The 22895-nt window shown below is 45.6% G+C and overlaps 12 protein-coding genes across 12 annotated transcripts; 7 read left to right on the top strand and 5 right to left on the bottom strand. All coding sequences in view use genetic code 12, as the record gives it.

The window, feature by feature from the left end:
- Positions 1-505: 505 nt before the first annotated feature.
- On the bottom strand, positions 506-2590 carry LODBEIA_P24330 (uncharacterized protein; the record flags this gene model as incomplete). The annotated part of the gene is made up of 1 exon (XM_066972432.1): positions 506-2590. The coding sequence occupies one exon, from the start codon at positions 2588-2590 to the stop codon at positions 506-508; it is 2085 nt and encodes a 694-aa protein (XP_066829371.1).
- A 929-nt stretch (positions 2591-3519) lies between these two features.
- LODBEIA_P24320 (uncharacterized protein) lies at positions 3520-5364 on the top strand (the record flags this gene model as incomplete). The annotated part of the gene is made up of 1 exon (XM_066972431.1): positions 3520-5364. The coding sequence occupies one exon, from the start codon at positions 3520-3522 to the stop codon at positions 5362-5364; it is 1845 nt and encodes a 614-aa protein (XP_066829370.1).
- A 231-nt stretch (positions 5365-5595) lies between these two features.
- On the top strand, positions 5596-6438 carry LODBEIA_P24310 (uncharacterized protein; the record flags this gene model as incomplete). Its single annotated transcript, XM_066972430.1, has 1 exon — positions 5596-6438. The coding sequence occupies one exon, from the start codon at positions 5596-5598 to the stop codon at positions 6436-6438; it is 843 nt and encodes a 280-aa protein (XP_066829369.1).
- A 216-nt stretch (positions 6439-6654) lies between these two features.
- Positions 6655-6921, top strand: LODBEIA_P24300 (uncharacterized protein; the record flags this gene model as incomplete). Its single annotated transcript, XM_066972429.1, has 1 exon — positions 6655-6921. The coding sequence occupies one exon, from the start codon at positions 6655-6657 to the stop codon at positions 6919-6921; it is 267 nt and encodes an 88-aa protein (XP_066829368.1).
- A 432-nt stretch (positions 6922-7353) lies between these two features.
- Positions 7354-8424, top strand: LODBEIA_P24290 (uncharacterized protein; the record flags this gene model as incomplete). Its single annotated transcript, XM_066972427.1, has 1 exon — positions 7354-8424. One exon carries the CDS (start codon positions 7354-7356, stop codon positions 8422-8424), a length of 1071 nt encoding a protein of 356 aa, XP_066829367.1.
- Positions 8425-8527: 103 nt separating this feature from the next.
- LODBEIA_P24280 (uncharacterized protein) lies at positions 8528-10657 on the bottom strand (the record flags this gene model as incomplete). Its single annotated transcript, XM_066972426.1, has 1 exon — positions 8528-10657. One exon carries the CDS (start codon positions 10655-10657, stop codon positions 8528-8530), a length of 2130 nt encoding a protein of 709 aa, XP_066829366.1.
- A 1455-nt stretch (positions 10658-12112) lies between these two features.
- LODBEIA_P24270 (uncharacterized protein) lies at positions 12113-13525 on the top strand (the record flags this gene model as incomplete). Its single annotated transcript, XM_066972425.1, has 1 exon — positions 12113-13525. The coding sequence occupies one exon, from the start codon at positions 12113-12115 to the stop codon at positions 13523-13525; it is 1413 nt and encodes a 470-aa protein (XP_066829365.1).
- A 180-nt stretch (positions 13526-13705) lies between these two features.
- Positions 13706-14029, bottom strand: LODBEIA_P24260 (uncharacterized protein; the record flags this gene model as incomplete). The annotated part of the gene is made up of 1 exon (XM_066972424.1): positions 13706-14029. One exon carries the CDS (start codon positions 14027-14029, stop codon positions 13706-13708), a length of 324 nt encoding a protein of 107 aa, XP_066829364.1.
- A 211-nt stretch (positions 14030-14240) lies between these two features.
- On the bottom strand, positions 14241-15107 carry LODBEIA_P24250 (mitochondrial 54S ribosomal protein uL5m; the record flags this gene model as incomplete). The annotated part of the gene is made up of 1 exon (XM_066972423.1): positions 14241-15107. One exon carries the CDS (start codon positions 15105-15107, stop codon positions 14241-14243), a length of 867 nt encoding a protein of 288 aa, XP_066829363.1.
- Positions 15108-15327: 220 nt separating this feature from the next.
- On the top strand, positions 15328-16851 carry LODBEIA_P24240 (uncharacterized protein; the record flags this gene model as incomplete). Its single annotated transcript, XM_066972422.1, has 1 exon — positions 15328-16851. One exon carries the CDS (start codon positions 15328-15330, stop codon positions 16849-16851), a length of 1524 nt encoding a protein of 507 aa, XP_066829362.1.
- Positions 16852-16940: 89 nt separating this feature from the next.
- On the bottom strand, positions 16941-20864 carry LODBEIA_P24230 (uncharacterized protein; the record flags this gene model as incomplete). The annotated part of the gene is made up of 1 exon (XM_066972421.1): positions 16941-20864. The coding sequence occupies one exon, from the start codon at positions 20862-20864 to the stop codon at positions 16941-16943; it is 3924 nt and encodes a 1307-aa protein (XP_066829361.1).
- Positions 20865-21635: 771 nt separating this feature from the next.
- On the top strand, positions 21636-22640 carry LODBEIA_P24220 (uncharacterized protein; the record flags this gene model as incomplete). Its single annotated transcript, XM_066972420.1, has 1 exon — positions 21636-22640. One exon carries the CDS (start codon positions 21636-21638, stop codon positions 22638-22640), a length of 1005 nt encoding a protein of 334 aa, XP_066829360.1.
- Between the last annotated feature and the right edge of the window lie 255 nt (positions 22641-22895).

The following is a 22895-nucleotide window of genomic DNA, read 5'->3' as shown; positions in this document are numbered from 1 at the left end:
AGCAGTGGTTGTAAGTGCTACTGCTAACTACCACCACTACTAATTAATACCGTAGCTAGTACTGGCAGTGAGGAAAAAAATTCTATATATATATAGGCTCAAAAGTACACTACCCTCACTTTTGCCCTTACTTTTACCCTTACCCTTACCCTCACCCTTACCCTCCCAGACCGAGACCGAGAGATAGAGAACGTCCCAGCAAAAGCTTTTCCAAAAACTCCTGGTGCTAGGGTGAAAAAGAGGCCAAATACGTAAGAGTACATTCCATATCACCACTAGTGTGTGCCTGTACGTGTGTGTGTGTCTCAGTTTGTTGCGTGTAGTATCTTACTGGCCGTGTGCAAGTGGTAGCGGCAAGAAAGGAGAAAATCGGCTAAGAAAAAGTTCTCGCTCTCTCCTCACTTGATTCTTTTGGTCTCGAGAGCAGGGTCGTGCAGTTGCGCACAAAAAGTTCGTTTGCATTTCCTAAAAGTACGCTACCAAACGAGTGCGAGTTTCAGCCTATTCAGCCCCCGGCTTCAGTGTCGGCGGTCTTTTTCCCCTGCAGCGGTTTTTCTTCAGTGGGCTTTTTTCTCGCTTTCAAGTCTTGCTTCTCTTCAACAACAAGTTCCACCAATTGGGTCAACTTGTCGATTTTTTTGTACAAGTCGTAGATCTCCCAGCTCATGCCCACCCTGCTGGCTTCTTTCACCGGCTTGACCACCTTGTCGATTTCGTGGTCAAAGCCATTCATGTTGACCAAAAACTCGGGGTCCTGCCGCTCTCCTTCTCTTTGCAATGCCAACTCTTGGTTGATTTCCGAGCTTCTCTCGCGGATCGACTCCTGCGGGGAGTTGGAGTCCGTCAGTTCCGAAAAATCTGGATTCAACGTGCCGTCGCCAAATCCGTCGGTGAGGTCCCACTCGGTGTCGATTTCATTGGCATCGTCTGGTAAGCCCTTGTACCTATTGTAGGAGATTCGTCTTGCAGTGTTCAATTCCTCCGAGGTTATGTATAGTAGCAAAGGCGAGTAAATCACCAACATCACGTAAAAGTTTAAATCTTTGAAGCGCTCTTGCGATAACACCCAGCCAAAGGGAGTCATCAACACTTCAATATGATTCAATGGTGGCACATAGATGTTTTGGTCCGGTGCACGGATATATCTCAACGTCTTTTGAGCAATCAATGCAAAATACTCATTAGTGGCATTTTCAACCACGGCGGCATACGCGGTCGAGTACAATGCAATCAAGATATTCATCAATATGACAGATAACAAAAACTGGTAGCAGTAGTACAAGATGGACGCGTACGGAGGCACCAACTTACCCATGTCTGCAAAGTTGGAGTCTCCAATCACGGCCTTCAACAAGGAAATGAAAATCTTTCTGGTGGCTTCATTTTTACCATCCGATGAGTCGAGCCCTATAAAGCCTTGCATAAACCCAACAATCACGACAAACAACAACACAAAGAACAAAACAGACTCCTTCATCATCACTTGCAAAACAACAATCATGGCTCCGACAAACTTTTGCGCATCCAAGTAAAGCAACAATCTGGTCCACATCAAAGGCGCAGCACAGCTCAAGACCCGATACGACATTTCGTCGTACTTGTCTCTCAAATGGCCGGTGCTGGTGACACTCAAGAGCCGAAACGCCACCGCGATGCAAATGATGGTATACATCAGGTCGTTGAAAACGTTCCAAAAGCCAATATAGTTCCAGCCAACGTGGTAGCACTTGACCATTTCGTCCCATATGTAGCCCAAGGTAAACAAGTAAAATGCAATTTCAAAACCATCCAAGTCGGTCATGTTGGAGAAATGAGTATTCAAGACAATGGTAAACAAGGCCAAGTATACAAAGCTGAAAAAAACCTCCAAGATATTTTGGTACAATGGAGTCTTGATCCTCGCGGGGTTGAAATGAGTTCTGATTGAATGCGAAGCAACCCCTTTGTACAAGACATAGGAGTGCGGATCAGTTGACGACTGAACAATCCATCCTCGCCACAACCACTTGATGCATCTCTGATATCCAGATGAGCCAATGACTATGGTCGAATGCATATCCACAGCCATTTCCAAGGCACTGGCAGGCGTCGAGTCCTCGCCATCAATGCAGATGGTGTACCTGTGGCAAAGCATACTCAAAAACAAATACTTGTCGTTGCTATTTTCTCGTTCAATGAGGTTAGCAGCCAAGGTCTGGCTTGCCAAAGCCCGCAACGAGTACAATTCGTTATCAGTCAATTCAAATTCACTTTGCTGCCAATACCAACTGCAAACTTTCAACAAGCAAAAAATCAAACATGCTCGGTACTTGCGCGACGATGTCCCTTCTTCCCCATCTCCTTTGCCACCTGCAGCTTTGTAAGCCAAGTTGACAACTTGCTCATTCAAAATCGAGGAATCAGATCGGGTAATCTCTTTGTCATCAAACACAATGGGTATAACTCTATCAATCAACAATTTCAAGTTGGTGCATATTCTAAAAGTTTGTCTCGAGTTGGGACAGTGTAGGTTTTCTCCATATATGGAGCCTTCGTTATCTGTATCTGCTTGCGACGGTGCAAGCAACGGGTTATTCTCTTCCAAATCCATGGTTTTTTTTTGAAGAAAATTCGATAGCTTAAACAGAGCAATCCACTCTACAAGCAACAGAAAAGCAAGAAGAAAGGAAGATCAGGGAAACACTAGCCAAGTGGACGAGTGAAGAAGGACATTTCCTTTCGAGAATGGGTCGGTTCGTTGCAATTTTTCCTTTTTTTTTTTTGTTTTTTAGTTGAAAGTCTCTCGAAGCAATTGAAGGAGAGATCTCCTTGAAAAGTTTCAAGTCACGCAAGAGATCCCACCGGTATTGGGACACGTCTCAAACCTCCTTTCAAGCTCCTTTTAACCTCACACTTTTGCCGAAAACTGCCTAGTTTCCCGAGACCAAATTGACCATAGCGCTTGCAATGGCATCCATATATATGCTCAGCTGAAGGCTTTTTGCTTGCGAGCTCAGCGGGTGTTTCAAACAACGTGGGTCCATGTTTTTTTTTTCTTCTATTGTGCGTGGAGAAATAGTCACCTGACTGGTAACCAGTTTTAGATTGGAACGTGTAACGCCATGTCTCTTCTGGCTCGTGCTGCTCAAACTCAGGCAGAGTCGGCCGTCGACTTAATAGGCTACTGGCTAGAGGCTAGACGTTTCACGCTTGAAAATAAGTCTGGCGGACAAGGGGTCTCTGCCAGGAGGGCGCAGATTGAATATTTTATCTGCCAGCCGCGCGCAAGTTCTTTCGCTGGTCCAGATGCGTTCCTCAGGCTCTTGACACTTGCAATGATAGCAGCAAAAACTTGCAAAGTACCTGTTCTTTTTTATTTCGGTTTTGCCTTGAGCATGGCTTGCTTTTCATTTCGCCATTGGCGGATGAGCCAAATTTCATAGGCCAGTGCCTTGCTCCCTCCATCCTCAAGGGCACGAGGCTGAGGTTTTCCCAGAAACTGACTAGACAATATTGCGTTAAAAAGAAAAAAATATATAGATGGAGGCACGACGAGAATATGCAGCAACATCCGCCAGAACTAACCAGCGAACCAACACGAATGAGTCCATGTGTGTCATGATGGACTTGGATCCTGTCTCGAGTGCTTCGAGCAGCGACACCTCCATAGACTACTACAAGGAGCAACTCTTACGCAAGAGTCCCCTTGCATTGTTGCAACATAGCCCCGAGGCAAATGACTCAGCTGGGTTGGCTCACTCAACATCGCCTGAAATGAACGATGAGAGGCGGATAGCTCCAAATTGCCGTCAAAGTGATGGTATGGACTTCTCAAGGGTAAATCTAGCGAGCGAGAAAGTGCATACAACTTTAAACCGGCACAGGGCCGGTAATGGTGATGACGATGATGATGTAGATGATGATAAGGCCATGCCGATAGAGCTGGCGAAAGGCTACAGCGTTGGGAGAAAACCAATGCAAAGAAAACCACCACCTTCTTTGGAAGCCGAAGAAGCAAAGCAGATTCTTTTGGACACTGAATCTGCGAATGACTCGCTCGCACAAGGCTCGAGATTATCCAGCAGAATGAAGAGGTTGTCGTTGGCCAAGATTGGCAAGAAATTAAAGACAATGAAAGAAACCTCGAGTGTCAAGTATGATTCACCGAATATATATCCTGATGAACTGCGACGTTCGGGTTCCATGACACCGCACGCTTGCCTGCCTTCGATTTCTTCCATAGAGCACCATTATTCTACGGATGACGCACTGATGAACCCAACTTTGCCCAAGAATGACGCAACCGCGCCGCATAGTGTCAACCCTTTCTGGAAATTCCATGTCCTTCACTTTGGTAAAGATTTGTACCTCACGACGAACCCCGGTGCCAAACATGTTTATTGCAGGCACGCCCCGGGTTTCTACGTTGAAGTCAAGGGTTTATCGCAAGATGGTAGACTTGATGGGAAAGACGGTTTCGTTTTGATCTTTAGGGATAATGCTGATTTGTTAGCAAACAAGAAAAGCAACAAGACCAGCAACAACAGCAACAACCGGCAAGCGTTTATGCAGATTACGAAAAAACCGGAAAATGAAGGTGGCTTCTTTACGTTGAAAATACCCAAAAACACCTATGTAGATGACGACGGCATCGTTGTCAAATACCAAGACATGACCAACTACAGCGGGGTTTCTTTCCCACAAGAAATACTGCAACAGCAATTCCCTTACAATGATCTTCGATGCAAGCACAAGAGCCTGTTTGAAAACTACGAAGTGCAAGATTTTTGGGGAAACATGTGGAATGTTGGGTCGATTCCTCGAGTCCGTGTAAGCAAAACTAACCAGGTGAAAGCGATGATGATGAGGAATAGGAGAAAGGATATGGAGAGGAACGAAGAAGACGATATAAAGATGATTGGCAAGAGCAACGTTTATTTCCACCAAAACTTTATCAGCCGTGGTGGCCGCACCAGGTACAAAGAACCAGACGCGAGAAAAATCTACTATCAAGATGGAGAATCTCATTTCCCGCCCGTTCTTTGTGTCTTTCGACCGTTCAAGAAGCTCAAAATGGCAGAGAAAATTTCCAAGTCGATGAAGAACCACGAGCAGATAGGATCCAAGTACTACCGCCTTGAAGAAGACAAAGGCGCCGAGTTGAACTCGGTCACGTACGATACCACCAGGAAATATTATCGCGCAAGTGACGGTTTATATTCCGATGAAGGAACGCTTGATGATACACCCGACGAGAACAAGTTTGGCTGGATTACGGTGTATGAAGACCGTGATGTTTTCGGGGGTGGTGAAAATCGAGGTATGTTTGACTTGGTTGTAGGGATGACCTTGGCTGTTGGCTTCAGCAACAGCTTGAAAAGGTGAATACATGTGTGAAAAATCATCCAAGAACAGTAAATGATGTAGGTGATAGTTTTTTTTTTTCTGAGCGCCTTGTGATTAATCTTCCGAGACGCAAGATCTGCAGGGGGGTGGAACAAATTGAGGGGGTCCAAAAAATAGCTGCTTAATGTGGTTTTTTCTTTTTCATGTGTTTTTCCCATTTCAAGTTCCAATTTTTTGGCTTTTTCATGGCCAGAAACCCTTCCCAAAAAAATGCTCTTTTCAAACTTGGTTTTATTTTACTTGATTCCCGTGATTCTTGCCCTCCCTGACCAGTCGCAATCATGCATTAGCAACTTGCAGATTCCATTCACTGGTTACAAAGTTGAGTTTCAACTACAATTGCAACCTTTGAAAAGCAGTTACCATTTACTATACTGCAACGACAACAAACTTATCTACGACGTTAATCTCAATGGCACTATTCCCTGGACAAAGCCAGTGACATTCTACAGACACGGCAACGTCGAGGACAACTTGATCCTCGCTCGTCGCAAAACTTTTGCACTACGGAGCATTCCCATCTTTCTCCCCAATACGCTCGTGGGCTCGCTTTACTACGGCGATAAATTGACGCCGTCATCGAACCATAACTCCACCACCACCACCACCAAGTCGATGCCCTTGATTGCAGCCAACATCTTCCGCAACTGGTGCGAGATAAATTACAAGTTCCAATTTATCTATCACATCCCCATCTTGACCACGCCAAGCATCGATTCCAAGCGATACAGCTTTGGCTTCTTTGATAACAAGGCCCGCAACGATTGGAACAAGTACATCTCGATGCTGGAGGATTACAACTTTGATCACGATTCGCGTGTCTCGGCACGCAGGAATTTTGATATGCTCGTGAACCAGTTGAACTTGATTATCCACGAGCACGAGTTGTTGGGTAAAAGGATCAAGTTGGCGTTTGCTAAGCTGGAATGGGCCCAGTTGTGGTGGCTGTTGGTGTTGATTTCCAAGTCGGTCAAGGCTAGTGTCTTTAATAAGTTGATGCAGAAATTGGATGCTGTCTTGCCGCAATCGGTGCCGACGGGAACTACATACTAAATAAACAAGTACTTAGAAATAAAGAAAGAAAAAAGATTAGTAGTGGTAGATTTTGCAGCCATTTTTTTTTTTTTTTTTTTTTTTTCAACGCCACCATCTCCTTTTCAAAAAAAAAAACCAGAAACAACAAAGCACACCCGGTTGCCTTTCCCATTGGTTCGAACCCTAGATTGGTTTATTGCTGCTAACAGAAAAGAAAAAAAAAAAAACTCAAAGATGAGCTCAGAGAGTAGAGAATACGAAGAGCTTCCAGCTCAGAGCTACATGGCTAGAATCTCCAACCTTCCGGGACTCGCTGCAATCAACGGCCTAGTTTCGTCTTTCCCCGTTCTCAAAATGTTCACTTCGAACTCGCTTCCTGTATTGGTCGCTCGAGACGCAAAAAAGAAGAGACTGCAACTTGAAGAGCTGTTTGTCAATGAGCGGCTCGAGGCTGTCAGAGAGTTTAATGAAAAACACCTCCAGCCCAGGAAAAAAGATTGAGGCTTTTTCTCGGGGGTTCGGAGTACGCTTTTGCTTGCTTGCTAGATGAAACGGACGTCGGCACTGCTTTCTTTGTATGGACTTCTGTACTTGAATACAAAACTGGGCTTGAAAGTGACCACCCCAGGTGGACTCTGTTCTCTATACTCTCATGTGATGTGCTGTTTGTTGGTGTGGGCTCATATCCTTAGTGCATCCCAAATAGGAACTAACGGAATTAGAGCCCCGCGCGGAATTAGATTCCCCTTTTTGATCTAACGGTTTTGGCTCTCAACAGCCACGCAATTTTTTTATTATGAAATTTTTCAATGTTTGTTTAGGATGTTGACCAACAGAGCTCCCCCCGCTTATCTCTCCTGCTTCTAACCACTTCTTCTACTTTCTACAAACTCTCCCACTTTCGCTCTCTCGTTGTCACCAAAAACCCCAAGAATGTCAAAGCCAAATGTGTTGGTCATAGGCTCGGGAGGCGTGGGGGCCATCAGTGCCTTGTCCCTTAGCCACAACGGCGGATCCACCGTGACCTTGGTTGTTCGATCAGACTACGACTTGATTAACGAAAAGGGATTCTCGATAAACTCATGTACATACGGCAAACTCACTAATTGGAAACCACACAACTTGGCTAGGTCCGTTAGCGAAGCACGCGAGAAATACGGCCCTTTTGACTATATCTTGCTCACCACCAAAAATGTCCCCGACGGTCCCACGACTTGTGAGGAAATCGTGGCCCCAGCAGTCACCGAACAAAACGAAGTCATTATACTTTTGCAAAATGGAATCGATATTGAAAAGCCCATGATTGCCAAATTTCCCGGCCATTTGGTGCTCAGTGGAGTTTCCCACATTGGCAGCACGTATTACCACGGCCACGTCGAAAACAAGGGCATCGATGCTGTTTTCCTTGGAGATTTCAACCCCAAGCCCGCCTGTCAACACCGCGCCTCGTCCGCGTCCGCGGCGGCCAAGATCGAGGAGTTCATCTCCATTTACCATAACCCCGGCTTCAACAGGATTCAAGTAGATGCAAATGTGCAAAAGACGAGATGGGAGAAGTTGATGTACAACTCCGTCTTTAACGTGATGACGGCGTTGGTGGATTTGGACGTCAACAGCATGCAAATCAACGGCGCCAATGACGATCTCATTCGGCCGGCGATGGCGGAAATCATGGCTATCGCGCGGAGCGTGGGCGTTGAGTGCGATCAAGGCATCGTTGAGAAATTCGTCCATATTGGAGATGGTCTCTTTTACTCGCCGCTGATGTGCGTTGATATGCGGAAGAAACAGTTGATGGAGTTGGAGGTGATCTTGGGTAATCCCATCCGCATTGCGCGCGAGCATAGTGTGCCGACGCCCATACTTGGCGTGCTATATCCGTTGTTGAAGATGGTGCAGTTTAGAATCAAGCAGGAGAAGAAGATGTTTGTTATTGACCAGAGGGATTTCCAGGGAAGCTCCGACGATTACCCGCGTATCTTTGAGGAGAAATATAGACATTGAAGAAGTAGAGATAGACAATAATTTAGACAATGTAGAATTGAAAATATTGGTTGTATGAATATAGTATAGTATTAGATAGAGGTGCCTTTTTTTTTTTAATTTTTCAACACCATGTGAATACTGGTGGCTTTGAATCCTCCCTGACAAGTCGCTCGATTACTACCCTCGAACCTCTTCCCGGAGGAGTCGTGAGTACTTTGTCTATTCTTTCAAATCCAGATAGGCCACTGTCGAGAGCATTGGTTCCAGCCGTGGAAGGCTCCTCCGAAAGCGCTCCATATGACAGATGATGATGTTGGTGACCACGCACGGTTGGTGCGCTTGGCACCGTTAAGAGCGGCGCAAGTTGATCGTGAAGCTCGCTTTCACAATCCGAGCCAGCTTTTGAAGTAAAGCGCTCATGCTCATCCTGTTCAGCTGATGGATACAGAGGCTCGAGCAACGACGAAAACACCCTTGGCCCACATTCCTCTTCTTCTTCTTCTTGTGCTCCTCTTTCTCCTCCACCACCACCACCGCAAGGCATGAACATCAAGTCATCGTGCACCAACATGTTTTCACGCCGCGTCAACTCCAACGGTCCAGCAAAGTCCAATTTCAAGCACTCGACCACGTTGAAAGCTTGGCCTTTCAACACTGCAAGTTGCTTTTGCCACATGCGCTCTTTGAAATCCTGATCTTTCATAAACGTCTCCTTCAACTTGACAACTGTTGCTTCCCACCACACTTTCGAGGTCAAGAGAGGCAAGTAATGTTGTCGCGTATTTTTGGAAAAGGGCCGTCCAATAAGTGAAAGTGGTAAAAATAACCATCCAAATGGGAACGACCGCCATTCGTTCGGGTGTTTCCAAGGAAACGCTAGACCCGAGTCAATAGCGCCAATTTTCATCACGGGGCGTATCGTTTTGGTTCTTTTTGTCTTGTTACGACCAACTTCAATCCAGTCGATCTTGACCATCCAATTATCATGTCCACGATCGGTGTTTCTCATGATGTAGTCCAAAATGACCATTTTTTCAATTTCTTCCTGAAATTGGAGCATCGATTCTCTACTCCACTCAAATCTGTAATTTGCCTCTATAGACTCGCTGACTTCTATAGTCAGCGAATTGGGAAGCACCGATCCTCCCAGCGGCACAGGGTACATCTTGAACCACAAGTCGGCATTGACATACCCTTGCAAAAACACTTGAAACGAGCCAATCTTGTATGGCAATTTCTCAACGTGTCTCAGCTTGTCCCAAAATGGATAGTAAAAAGTAGGCGACCTCAATTGCACCACCTCGGTGTATGGAACAATGAATGATTGCAATTGTTGATCCAATACGCACGCTGCTGCTTCGCTGATGTAGCCCAAGTTGGGGATTAAGCAACTACGGCCAAAAAAGCAAGGGAAAAAAGTCCGATGGAGCCATTTGGTCCATTTCGGCAGCAAGGGGCCATATGGCTCTTCACTTTTGGGTTTAAACACTCCAACTTTGGCATACAAGGACTCGCTTGCTTCAACCTTGTTGAACACAAAATAACTCCCCGATGAACCAGTCGGTATTCTCTCGGGGTAGACATGGTCTACTTCAATGACATGTCTGACTTGCTCATACAATATCTCAAACTCGACTTGAGTCAAGAGGGCCTCCGGCAGCAGCGGCAGCGGCAGCAGCAGCTCGGGTTCGTATTTCGCCGACAGATGGAGCTTGGCCGAGTTTCTTGTTTTATTTATATTTTTTTGCAATTGCATGTGGGCTGCGATTACCTCGAGCGATGAAAGCGGCGCATCACGAGTAGCGCCAGTGCCGAATATGGAATACTCGATTCTGTATTCATCGGGCTTGTCGTTGATTTTCTTCTTGCTTTGGTTCCTTTGTAATTTAGTAATTGGCGAGTATGCCCATTTGGCAGCTGGGATGATTACCGTTTTGGTGAATTTTTCAAATTTGTTGTTGTTGTTGCTACTGCTGCTGCTGCTGCGACGGCCATGTTCTTGGAGCATGCCTTCATTGAAGCTTTTCCGTCGAAGCGGGCCATGTTTGCCAGCTTCGGCATCGAATGGTAGCCGATGCGGTGTGTTTGGGGTAGATCTCGATCGAAACGCAAGTGGCATGCGTGGAGACGTGCCTCCACCATCTCCAGGAGGTGACACTGGGGATAATTCATCCAACAACGATGGCGCTGAAGTTCCTTGTTGCCTCGGTGTTTGCGGGTCACGGTCATTTGTCGGTTGTGCTTGAGGCATATTAGTTCTGTCGTTGTGGTCAGGATTTGTAGACGCTGCTCACCCCCTTTCTCCTCTCCCCGGCTGATGACGATAGGCGTATGCTGGGATCGAGTGCGTTTATTCCCAGGCATCGAAGGGAGATATCTCCAGTCATCACCGTTGTTATTATCATTCCAATTGAAATTGAAGAATGGGCAGGGCGATCCAGAGGGTTTAAGTTCACATGCATGCAATCACCACCATGTGAGTGGTAGCAACTGTGAGAGAATGCATTTGCTAACGCCAGGAACAAGGCCAATAAGTAGCGTCCATATATATATATGAAAGTGGATTTATCTGATGTTCTTCAACTACTGTAGTAGATTCAAAGACTGAAAGGAAAAGTTGATAGCAGTTCTTCCAATAGGAATTTCCAAGAGCGTTCAGTAGTTTAAAGTCAATCCCAACATGCGCCGAAGGGACTCCCTTTGCCGAGACTGAAGAAGAATCACCTTTGGAAATAAAAGCATCCGCTTTTCCAAATGCCTCAATATTCAATAACGCTAGAGAGTCATAGGAAAGTAAATCCATCGTGCCCGCCCTTCCTTTGGGGTCTCTGATGTTGTTCCACAGGACGTCGAGGTTGGATCGGCTGCCAAATTTTTGTTCTGAGGTTTTGTGTCATGTATCCAAAATGTTCCATCCATGGCCGCAAAAAAAAAAAAAAAAAAAATTTGCAATCATCCTCTCCGTCGTAATGTCAAAAATGTCAATCTGAACCTGTCAACTATGATGCTCTGGAACTGTATCATTGCTCAAGCTTTTCAGTGATGACTCATCCCCAGAGAACCTCTTCAGCCATCGGCCGCTCCTCCCACTCGAATCCGTCGGAGAAGGTCTTAACGGTGCCAGCTTTCGGGTGCATCTCCTTCTTTGAACATAGGGTATTAGAGCCGGATACTGCTATCTACGGGGACCATCGCTCTATCAATATTTGACTGTTACGAGTCTCATATTCGAGAAGAAGCCGGTGCTTATCTCACGTTTGGACGGATCGTAATTTGAGCGAATTTGCTGATTGGTAGCGGGTTCTCCACCAGCAGGGGTTTCTCCGTATGTGGGGGGGGGGGGAGTTCGGTCTTCTGTCCATAGCTGTTTCTCGCCAAGAGTTAGCAGAAGATACTTCCATCCTTCCTTAGCCTATCCTTTCCCCCAGCACATCCCACTTGACGTAAAACGGTCGCTTCAGATTTTGTATAGGAAAGACCGGGGGCAGGGTCCTTCCACATACACTCTGTGTGGGTCTCTCTTTATCAGCCGGTTTGATGCACCGAAGAGGCTTATATGCAGAACACACTTTTCACCCTTTCACGAATATTCCGAAAACTTGAGCAAACTTGGTTTCAGCCCCCCCAATTCTCCTACAGGGACAGCTTTTCAACTTAGTCACATTACGGTAATTAACGGTGTTTTTTGAAAAAGAGCTGCGGGCAAATGTCACAGGAAGAACACGCGGAGTCCAACACTTTGCTAAATAACCAGCCTTTGGTCGCTGACCCCTTAGTAATTCAGACTACCGATGACGCAACGGAAGTAGCCACACCTTTGGCTGTGCCGATAACTGGCGACCAGGTGGACCGAGCCAGGACCAACTCCTTGGACTCGTTCAAGATCGACGATGAGGGCGGCGTGCCGTATTGGGGCGGCAGTGCAGCAGGAGCAGCAGCAGCAGCACTGGATAGGTCCCGATTGCAACTTGTCAGCCACAAATTGGCCACTTTTTATAATTCCGTTATCGCTCCCAACGTTGGCATCTCGTTGCTTCTACTATCGCAGTTTCTCAATAGTATAATGGTGACGACGTGCAAGCTATTGGTCACGGACAAGGACTTCAACACGCCGATCCACCCCTTGCAAATCTTGTTTGTGCGGATGTTCATCACCTACGTTTGCTGCTTGATCTACATGTTTGTCACGAAATCAATCGAGCAAGCACCGTTTGGGCCTGTCAAATTGAGGAAATTGTTGGTGATGAGGGGCCTTGTCGGGTTCTTTGGCGTCTTTGGCATGTATTTTTCATTGCAATATTTGAGTTTATCCGACGCCGTTGCAATAACGTTCCTTGTGCCCATGGTGACGGCCTTTTTGGCCTTTGTGATTTTGAAAGAGAAATACTCGATATTGGAAGGCGTGTGCACTGTATTGTCGTTGGGCGGGGTCCTACTCATTGCTAAACCTTCGTTCCTTTTCGGCGACGAACCAGAGAAGGAAACCAGCGACGAGGCAGTAGAAAGCGCTTCCTCGGAAAAGAGAATATTGGCTACTGTTGTGGGCATCATTGGCGTCTTTGGAGCATCGTGCGTTTACATTATATTGAGGAAAATCGGCATGCATGCGCATCCTTTGCTCTCCGTGAGCTATTTCGCATTGACGTGTTGCATAGTCACCTTTGTCTCCATCTTGGTGATTCCGTCATTGTCATTTGTATTGCCGTCCAATGGCTACCAATGGTTTCTCTTTTCAGTCATTGGCTTTTCAGGTTTCTTTATGCAATTCTGTTTGACAGCTGGAATCCAGAGAGTCAAAGCGTCAAGAGCATCCCTTATGGCTTACTCGGGGATGATCTTTGCCATAGTGTGGGACTTGGTAATATGGAACCACTTACCAGGCATGTTATCATTCTTGGGGATCGCTTTGATCATCGGAAATGCGATAGTTGTGTTAAAGTACAAGCCCGAGCAGAAGGACGCCAGCGCGCAAGCCACCGCCGATGAGGAAACCAATGGTCAATATGACAAGATTGATTCAATTGCAATGCAGGAGTTTGTAATCTCGGACGACGAGGACGACTCTGGCACGGACAGTAGTTCAAGCAAGGACAGAAGGACCCATGTTCATAATTTATAGATAGATAGATACAAAGATACTTAGAACTTTTTTTTCTTTTCCCCCCATTTCCATTTTGCATTTCCAATATCATTATTCTGGAGTAGATATAGAATCATAGAAATAAGAAAAAGAAAAAGCAAGAATTCTGACTTGTGTGTGTATCTTTGTTGTCTTGTTAGGTGGTCGAGCTGAACTTGTTCATTGACTTTTATGCTCGTCTAACCAGTCCAACTCCCTCGCCACATGATTCAACATTTCCATTCGTCCCCTGGTATGAGACTCAATCAGTTTGACATACTCTTCACTCTCTGCACGCAACCCATGGATATTGGTGATGAGCTTTCTCGAGTTGTTCAAATTGACGTCGATGTACTCCAATTTGAGAAAGTCCTTTGAACTAGGGTCCGAAGGGAGGGTGCGTAGATCTCTCACCCATTTATGCGTGTTCCCATTGGATGTACCAGTATGGTTTTTCTTTGCCGGTTTGGCTCCGCTGTTCCTTCTTCCTTGCAGGCTGCTCATGGGATTATTCTAGAGGCAGATTGCTTGGTGATCTATCTACTCTCGAGTTGAATATGAGAATCCTCCTCGATATATGCAACGAGACAGAGGTAAACCTAGTAAGCGCGGCACGTGACTCATCATCTCGAATCTCAAGAACTGGAATCTATGTAGATCATTTTGCTTTTATTTACATTGGAGAGATAGTCTACTTGAAAACTAGCTTTATATTTTAATCGTTCTTAGCAAAGGGGAACCCGTAAGCGCTCAATAAAGTCTTTGCTTGAGCATCAGTCTGAGCAGTGGTCTTGAAAGTAATGTCCATACCATTCAAATTTGGAAACAATTCCTGGTAATGCTCAAACTCGGGGAAAAATTGGACATCTTCGGGACTCAAACCAAAACTGATGTTACCGTTTCGATCTCCGGAACCAAAGCTGATACCTTTGAAGGCTCTGATCCTGGGCAAGACCAACTCGGTCAAGGTGCTGATGAACTGGTTCATGTCCCTATCCACAAGCTCGACTTTGGCCCCGCACGGTCTTCCCACCCTCGTTTTCCAAGGCAAGATGTTCAGCTTGTTGTAGGTTTGTTTCGCTTTCACGTTGGTGATGATCGACAACTGCAACCTGGTGGAGATGTTTAGCCAGTTGTGTTCTAATGCGTTCTTGTTGTATGCGTGCAACGCTATACTGGTGAGCCGAGGCACGTTTTCAGCAGTAATGGGATGCTTATCCTTGGTGGCTCTAGTTCCACCCCGCGGTTTTCTGAGTCCCCGAAACAAATTATGAGGCGAGTCATTACTCCATGTCCTCTTCTTGTTTCCTTCAACTTTGACGGCTTTATGCTGGTAAAAGTGTAATAGCAAATCCGATTCTAGCGTGTTTCTATAGTGCTCGGCAACTCGATCCTGGCAGATCTCCGTAGGCTTGTATTTCACGGATCTTATATCGTCCCTTGGGAGAAGCAAATTCTGCAAACCGGGCTTCAACTTCGCTTTCTCCACTTTGACCAAGTGGTGCACGGGGTGCACCGTCGAGTAACCTGGCCTTAGTGATACCCCAGTTTGCGAGAACTGACGGGTGAATGTCCTATTCATTTTGGGTCCTAATCTATCCACCTCAGTAAAAAGTTTTTGGCAAGGTTTTTGGCGACTTCTTGGAGGTTGATCTTGGGAAATAAATTTTTCACGGTTCCAAAAAAAGCCATTTGGTAGTCTCAACCATCGACACACACACACACAGATATTCTTGATACCAACCAAGTTGGCAGCCGGCAAGAAGCAAAGAACCTCAGAAAGTGACCGACCTTTGGCGACCATGCGGTTTGCATTTCCGGAAGAATGTGAAGTCGAGTTGATGTCGGAACCAGTCACCACGCTAACTCGCCATCCCGCTAGAGTTGTCTCAATAGATCCGGTTGTGCCTCGCGTGCTCCCCAATACAAATTACGATGAGATTAGCTTCGTCTATGAAGCCATCAATGACTACACCACCATCTGGATAGAGCAAAAAGCCAACGAGGCAAGGCTAAGACGCTCGCACACCGAGGAGAGTGTCAAAACGACAAACGAGCTATCCAAAGTCAACATCTGGAAACTCAGCGAGCAATTGCAGTCGCGGTTGACATTGCAAGCCCTGCGTGTGAAGAGTGTCATTGAAACTGAAAAGACTAGGCTACGACTAGAAGCCGAGGCAAGACAGCGCAGTTTGGACGAAGAAAAAGCTAGAATCAAAAGACTCGAAGAGGAAAAGCAAAGAGTAGAAGAAGAAAAAGAGCGCCAGCGACTAGAGGCTGAAAAACGACGCAGGGACGAACAAGAACAGGAACGGATACGCAAGGAAGCCGAAAAATTGAAGCAAGAACAAGAACAAAAACGGAAAGCTGCCGAGGCTGCAGAGTTGAAGGAGAAACAAGAACAGGCCAAAAAGAAGCAAGAAGCAGCCCAAGCTCAAAAAGCAGCCCTTTCCACCAACTTTAACTCCATAGAAAAGCAATTCTTGAAATATAAACAAGATATCGAAGACATCAAGCAAAACGTCAAGAATGCAATTGACCAAAATAAAGACTTGAAAAAGTCAGTCAATGCATACAAGCGCAAGATTAACCCCAAGTTTGGCCAACTTTCAAACTCCGCCTCGCATACCAACTTTATCATTCGGGAAGTTGTCGAGCTAGTGGAACCCGTACAAAGAGAAAACGGGTTGCCCTACAAATGGATCCTCAACTTCATGGCAAAGGCCATTGTTGATCAAGCCGAGAGCGAAGTCAGTATACGGCCAGATGCAGCTACTCCGCTCGCGACGCTAGCATTCACCTTGCTTTTGAAATTTCCCGAGTTTGAGTACTTTCTCGCGGCGAGATTTGTCAAAAAATGCCCCTACATCATTGGATTCACCGATCCCATGACTACAGTCGAAGGTCGGGCGCGCATGAACTGGAAACGGATTGGCGAAAACGAGTGGGAGAACGAGGTCAAGTACGATGAGCGTGTCGCTGGTATATGCACCGTGTGGGCGGTGATGACTCGTCTCAGCGATGAAGGAATCGGCATCTTCTCTGACAATTCGAGTTGGCAGTTTGTCGCGAGAACACTCAACACCCCATTGCTGTTGATCAAGAATACCCATTTCGAGTTGTTGGCTAATTGGTGGGAAGCTACTGCTGCAAGCTTTTTGGAGACGTTTGGAAAGCAGGCGGTTAAAGTTATGCAGTTGATGGTGGTACGATTTGTCGACGCGGTGGCTGATCGGAAATACCCCTCAGCTGCAAGGTTGAGGATACTAGGTGAAGATTGGGCTGGGAAGGGCGAGATACAGACCCTTAAAGAGATGGAATCTTAGAAATTTGTCCAAAAATAAATCCAACTCAACTCAACATGCATTACTTTTATCTTTATCTTTCTTATTATCATTATTATTATTAGCAGTACTCAAAAATCGCTCTCTGATTCCAGCAGCTCTTCAGATGACATTTGATCTCTATAATTGACCTGCGCAGAAGCCCTAGCACTCTTTCTGGTTGGCTCAGCGAACACAACCTTCTTAATGGGCCTTTTCGGCTTTTTCAGTTTTGGCTTTGTCTTCTTGACTTTCACTTGGGTCATCATCATCTTGGCACGCTTGGTGGTGGTACTGGTGGTGCTGGATTCATTATCGTTGCGCTTTCGCTTACTATCCACCATTGTTTTTTTGATTTCCATTGCCAATGGCTCCTGGACATTTTCAGGAATAAAGATTTGCGAAACAATCCGTTGCGCCTCCTGAGACGTGGTCATTAGCGCGTACAATTCCTGGGGCAACTTGATTTTATCGGACCAAGTGTAAATGGGCCAGTTCCGATGATCGCTGTACATCTTTAGAATCAATTGAGCCAACTCTGCAATTCTGTAAATGCTCAAAACCTCTTCAGATGGTTCTCGCTTTTCGTATTCGCAAGAGGCAATCGCCGCGTCCCGGTGCTGCTTGACTCTGCTTGCAAAGTAGTATAAAAGGGAAATGTTCTCCGACTTTGCAACCAATTGCACGTAATAGATCAAGTAAACCGACGCGAAAATGTACGCATTGAGTTGCCTCTGTGACGGATCGCTTTCACTTTCCACATTCTTCAAAAGGATCGCTTCAAACACTTCATTATGCGCCAAACCATGGATCAACCGCACCAAGGCTTTTTCAAACTTCAAGTTGTTTTTAGCCTCGCTTCTTCTGAGCATCGAGCTGATCCAGCGAGTCGTTTCTGTTTTCAACTCTTCATTGGGGTCGGATGCGCTAAAGAACACGAGCGGGAGATACTTTTCGCTGATTGCCTCTTCGGCAAGTTTCTGCCGTAACCTCTCGACAAATTTTTGTCGCACGCTTAGCTCATCATCATTGACCAAAAAACACAATTTCCGCAAAGTCGGTGATAAAATCACTTCGTTGTAGACTGGTAATTGAGTCAACTTCAACAAGTTCTCACCGGCTGCCAAGCGGAGCTTTATCTTGTAGTCATCGGGAGTTGGCCATGTCGGGTTGGAGTCGCTCACGATTTCACCCAGGTTCCCAATGATGGAAATCAACAACTTGATTACCGGAGCCGCTTTTTCTCTAGCGAGTTCGGTGTCATGGGCGACACTTGCACTCCTGAGCAGGTTGATCAAAGTTCTCAATGCTAGCAATTTGAGGTTGGATGCCTTGTCGTGCTCCGAGTTCTGGAGGAGCACATTTTTGATGATGTAAGGAATAGCCTCAACTTCGGTCTTTGACACCGAGAACCTATCCACGAGAAACATTTCGGCAAAGGAGCTCAAATGAGTTGCGAAAAGATGGTCCCTTTCAATATCGAGTGGGAAAATCTTGGCTGCAATTGCCGCACAGCAGAGTTCCTTGCTTTCGCTTCTGCCAATTAGTTTCAACGCATACTTTGCCAGGTCAGGCAGCCCCTTTACAGCGAGCTCCTTTAAAGTTTCCAAAAAGCTCACTTCTGGTGGCATTGAATTGGGGTATTTCTTGATAAAGTGATACATGGTCCGAAGAATGGTGAAGTTATCTTCCTTTGGTTTCGTCTCTGCCTCTCTTTCTGCTTCTGTTTCTGCTTCTATTTCTGCACGGCACAAGTGCGACAATGAGCGGATATGGAATTTAAAAACATCAGGATTGACATTGGAGATTTGCTCGAGAATCTCAGTGGCAGCTGCATGGTGCTCGTGCTCGCGGGATTTGGAAAACTCAATCAATTGCTCAACGTTTGACGTGTTGTAAATTACAGGTGAACTTCGAAGCAACAACAACTTGATGTTAAACACCATGTCGGTGGCACTGACCCCAAACACGTCGCCTAGCTTTATATTCTTTGGCTCGGACACTTTTGTTAATAGTTCATTGAGTGCGTTATTGATTATTTTCATGTCGGATTCGCAGGAGATGCAAATCTTGATGAGATTGTAGAATCTTGCTCTATTGAGCTTTACCAATCTTTCCAAACATGGGTAGGTGTTGCAGTCGTCGGCAAAAGAAGCACACAACCAGTTCAAGATCTTGTCAATTTTGACGCAATTTGACTTGATCTCGTCGGAAGATGGTCTGTTTTCCTTCTCCTGTATTGAATTTGCCCTGACGCATTCGTCGGCAAGCTGCATCAAACTCAAAACCACCGAGCTAAACTTGCCCTGTCTGCCATTGATTGCTTTAAATGCTTCTTTCCCCTTGCGGTCGAGAACTTTAAAGAAACGGACCAATTTCTCCACCCTGATCACGGAGTTGGTCTCAGCAACTGGCACCAATTTTTCAAACAACGACAAGTCTACCAAGGCATTGATGTTTTTATCATTGATGTATACCAAATGCAAAATCTGGTTTGGAATATCGAGTATACAACGCTCCAATGCAACGTCGATTGGGAAGGGGTTGGAAGCCATTTGAGAATCAATATAGCTTTTGTAAATCGATCCCAATGTGTCAATCGCGATGCTCCTGATTGATTTATGCTTCTCTCTCATAAGCTGAAACAACGTCGTCATTACCGACTCGTCCAACACTTTCGAAACCAATGTTCTAAATGGTATTTTGGCTATGGTCTGGCACGTGGCTTCTCTTACCTTGTGGTCCGAGTCCACCAGGCATTTTTTCAACTCAGCAGTAATCTGCTGATTGGTCTGCGTCGTTGAAAATTGATTATGCTTCCAAATCTCTGGAAGCAGGGTTACCCACAGACTCCGCACGAGAGCCGATACATCCATTGGCTTGCGCAACCACGCCGCCCAAGTGGATTTATGAATGATGAAAAAGTTTACTTTGAGGTGCGGCACGCTGGAGTTAAGAGGAGCGGAGCCCAACATTTCTCCAATACTTTTTGTAGCCAAAGCTCGAACTTTCTCTTCGCTGGCATTTAGCTCATCCTCAAGCAACGACATCACGGAAGACATGATGGAGGGAACAAACTTCCATATTTGAACAGATAAACGGTGGATATTTGTAAGCACCTCCATTGCTTCTGCTCTTATTTTCCCCTTTCCATAATCTTTCCTTGTCGAATCCTCGCTGTCTGGTTGTTGTTGTTGTTCCAAAAGAGTCACGTTGCGATACAATATTTCTGAAAAATATTGAGCAACGGAACGTGACATTCGATCGACATTGCCCTCGCAGATTGAAAGCGAAAAGTTAAACTCTGGCGAAGATACTTGGTTTGCTAGCGCGCCCGATTTGGCTTCATGCAAAGTAAATTTGCCAAGGATCAATTTGACAATCTCGTGCGGAATATTCTCTGACTCGTTGGTGATTTCAGTGAGAATGTCAGCCACAAGCGTCTCCAATTCCAGCGGGAACGATTCTTTTGTTGCTACTCCATAGAATGTTTGAAAAAACAGCTCGATCAACGAACCCGAGTCTGGTAGATCCATCATCAAAATAAAAGTTTTTGTTTCCGCAATCCTTTTGAGCAAGTATACATATTGAGGGTAGAATTGAGGTTTATCGTTCTTGGCCGAGCCGATTCTCGAGAATTGCTTGATAAAGGCTTTGAAGAGTTCAGACAACTCTTCCTCCGAATATGGGGCATTGGGTGCAAACAACCGAAGAATATCCGCAATGCAACAGCAGACAAATGCCTGGACGCCGACGCTTGTGTGATTGAGCAATTTCTTGTCAATGAGCTCTAAAGCATAGGGCCTAAGCGAGTCCAAATCGTCGACTTCTGCATCTTCTAAATTGGAGAGCTTTTCGTGTAGTTCACTGACTCTGGCAAGCTGCTCCTTAGTGCTGATTGATCTCTTGATTGTGCTAAGTATCGGTTTATCAAACAGGAGCGACCCGCTCGAAGGCCTTGAGTAGGCGTCACTGTGCGTTTTGGAGCTTCTGCGAGACGTACGAGCCGGAGCCATGCTGTTGTGTGATAGAAGCTGCCAAACAACGGATAAGGATGGTGTTTTGGTGTGGTCAAAAATTGAATCGCGTGAAAAAATAGACAAAAGGTGGAGACGCGTTATCTCTTGCAAAACACCTACTTACTCCACCACCCTCACCCACAATCCCAATTGCCTTTCCTTTGCCTTCAGGTGTTGGCTTGAAGAGACAATCATCGAAAAGAGAGAGACGCATGTTCGCATGACTAACTATACATTCTCAATTCAGACCTCAATCAAGGGGTTTATCTGGAAAAATACATGTTCATTACTATTGCCAATCCACGGTGTACCTTTTCTGCAGTTTTTCCTTCGACCGGTGCTTGTTGGTCTCTCCTTGACATTAGCCCCATGTTAGCAGGCCATCATTGTTTAGGCAATATAGTTGCTTTACCCATTTGAATGGATCACCATCCCACAGCCTGTTTTATTTACCCCCTTGTTCAACGTCAGGAGTGTGTCACGTGCCAAAATGGTCGGTTATTAATCTCGGCTATTATGACATTACCCGGATATGGTAGCCGAAACTCACGGGATGAGAAGGATAGCCAAGTTTCTTGCATGTATGTCAAAAACAGAACAGTCTCACATTGCTGTACATCTAGAAGCAGCAGCTCAGCTATTTTGCCACTCTCATTCTGGGACTTTTGTTCTTTAAAGGGAGAATAATCTTCAAAGTTTCCCTCCTCAAATCAATTACTTACTGCTGTTTGAAAAATTCAAAACATTTCATCAAAAAAAAAAAAAATAATGGCCACTCCAATTGTCCCCAGCAAATCTTGGGCAGAGTGGAAGCAAGTGTTGCACGGGCTCTGGGTTAGCCCACCGCTGTTTACTGAGAAGGATTACCCTTCGTTGGAGGGGAAAGTTGTCGTTGTCACCGGGGGAAACACTGGTATTGGTTACCAAACAGTCAAGTCTCTAGCTGGATCAACCAAGGCAAGGGTTTACATCTTTTCAAGAAACAGAGAAAAGACACTAAAGGCAATTGAGGATATTAAATTGGAAATCGCCAAGGAGTACAATGTAGTCGACAGAGAAATTGGATTTGTTCAAGTTGACTTTAACGACTTGACCACCGTGAAACCAGCAGTTGAGGAGTTTTTGAAGCTTGAAACCAGGTTGGACATTTTGATCTTGAACGCTGGCGTGATGAACACACCATTGACATCCGCATACAGGACGAAACAGGGTTACGAAATGCAGTTGGGGGTCAATGTACTCGGAGACCATCTTTTGACCGCGCTACTTGATCCAGTTATAATTGAGACCTCAAAGACGAATCCTCCAGGGTTGTCAAGGATTGTTTGGGTTAGCTCGTCTGCTCACTACATGGCTCCCAAAGGTGGGATTTTTTGGGAAGATTACAATTTTGAGAAACAGCCCGATACCAAGAGTAACCGAATGATTGCTTATGCTCAAAGCAAAGCCGGAAACATCCTCCAGGCCAAGACATGGCCTAGGAAACACGATGCTCCCAATGTCATCAGCAGCTCCATCTGTCCTGGCTACTTGATGACCGAGTTGCAGAGATACTCGAGTCCAGTCGAGTTGTTCATCACCAAGTGGATAACCTACCCGTGCAGAAACGGTGCTTATACCGAATTATATGCTGCGTTGTCGCCAGATGTGAAGAGTGGTGACCATAGTATCTCCTTCGGCCAGCCTGGAATTGTTAGAGGTGACTTGAATGACGAGGCTAATGCAGACAAGGTTTGGGACTGGCTCAACGAACAGATTGAACCCTATTTATAGTGTTTATTTAACATTTGTCACCTTGGTTGAATACTCGAGTCTGCTGTATAGCAGCCCTATCTGGTCTTTTTTTTATGTGTTTTCTCCAATTCTCAATAAAATCGTGCTAACAAGCGACGGCATGTGGAAGCTGCAATTGGAATACGATCGGAAAAGAAATAATCAAAATCACTGCCAATAGCATCCCTCTTGCACCTTCACAGAATCTAGTGACTACATGTGTGTGGAGCAAACACTCATTTGCGAAACAAATAG

The sequence above is a fragment of the Lodderomyces beijingensis genome (genome assembly GCF_963989305.1).
Source record: "Lodderomyces beijingensis strain CBS 14171 genome assembly, chromosome: 3".
NCBI lineage: Eukaryota > Fungi > Ascomycota > Pichiomycetes > Serinales > Debaryomycetaceae > Lodderomyces > Lodderomyces beijingensis.
This window is presented reverse-complemented; position numbering and strand designations above follow the sequence as displayed.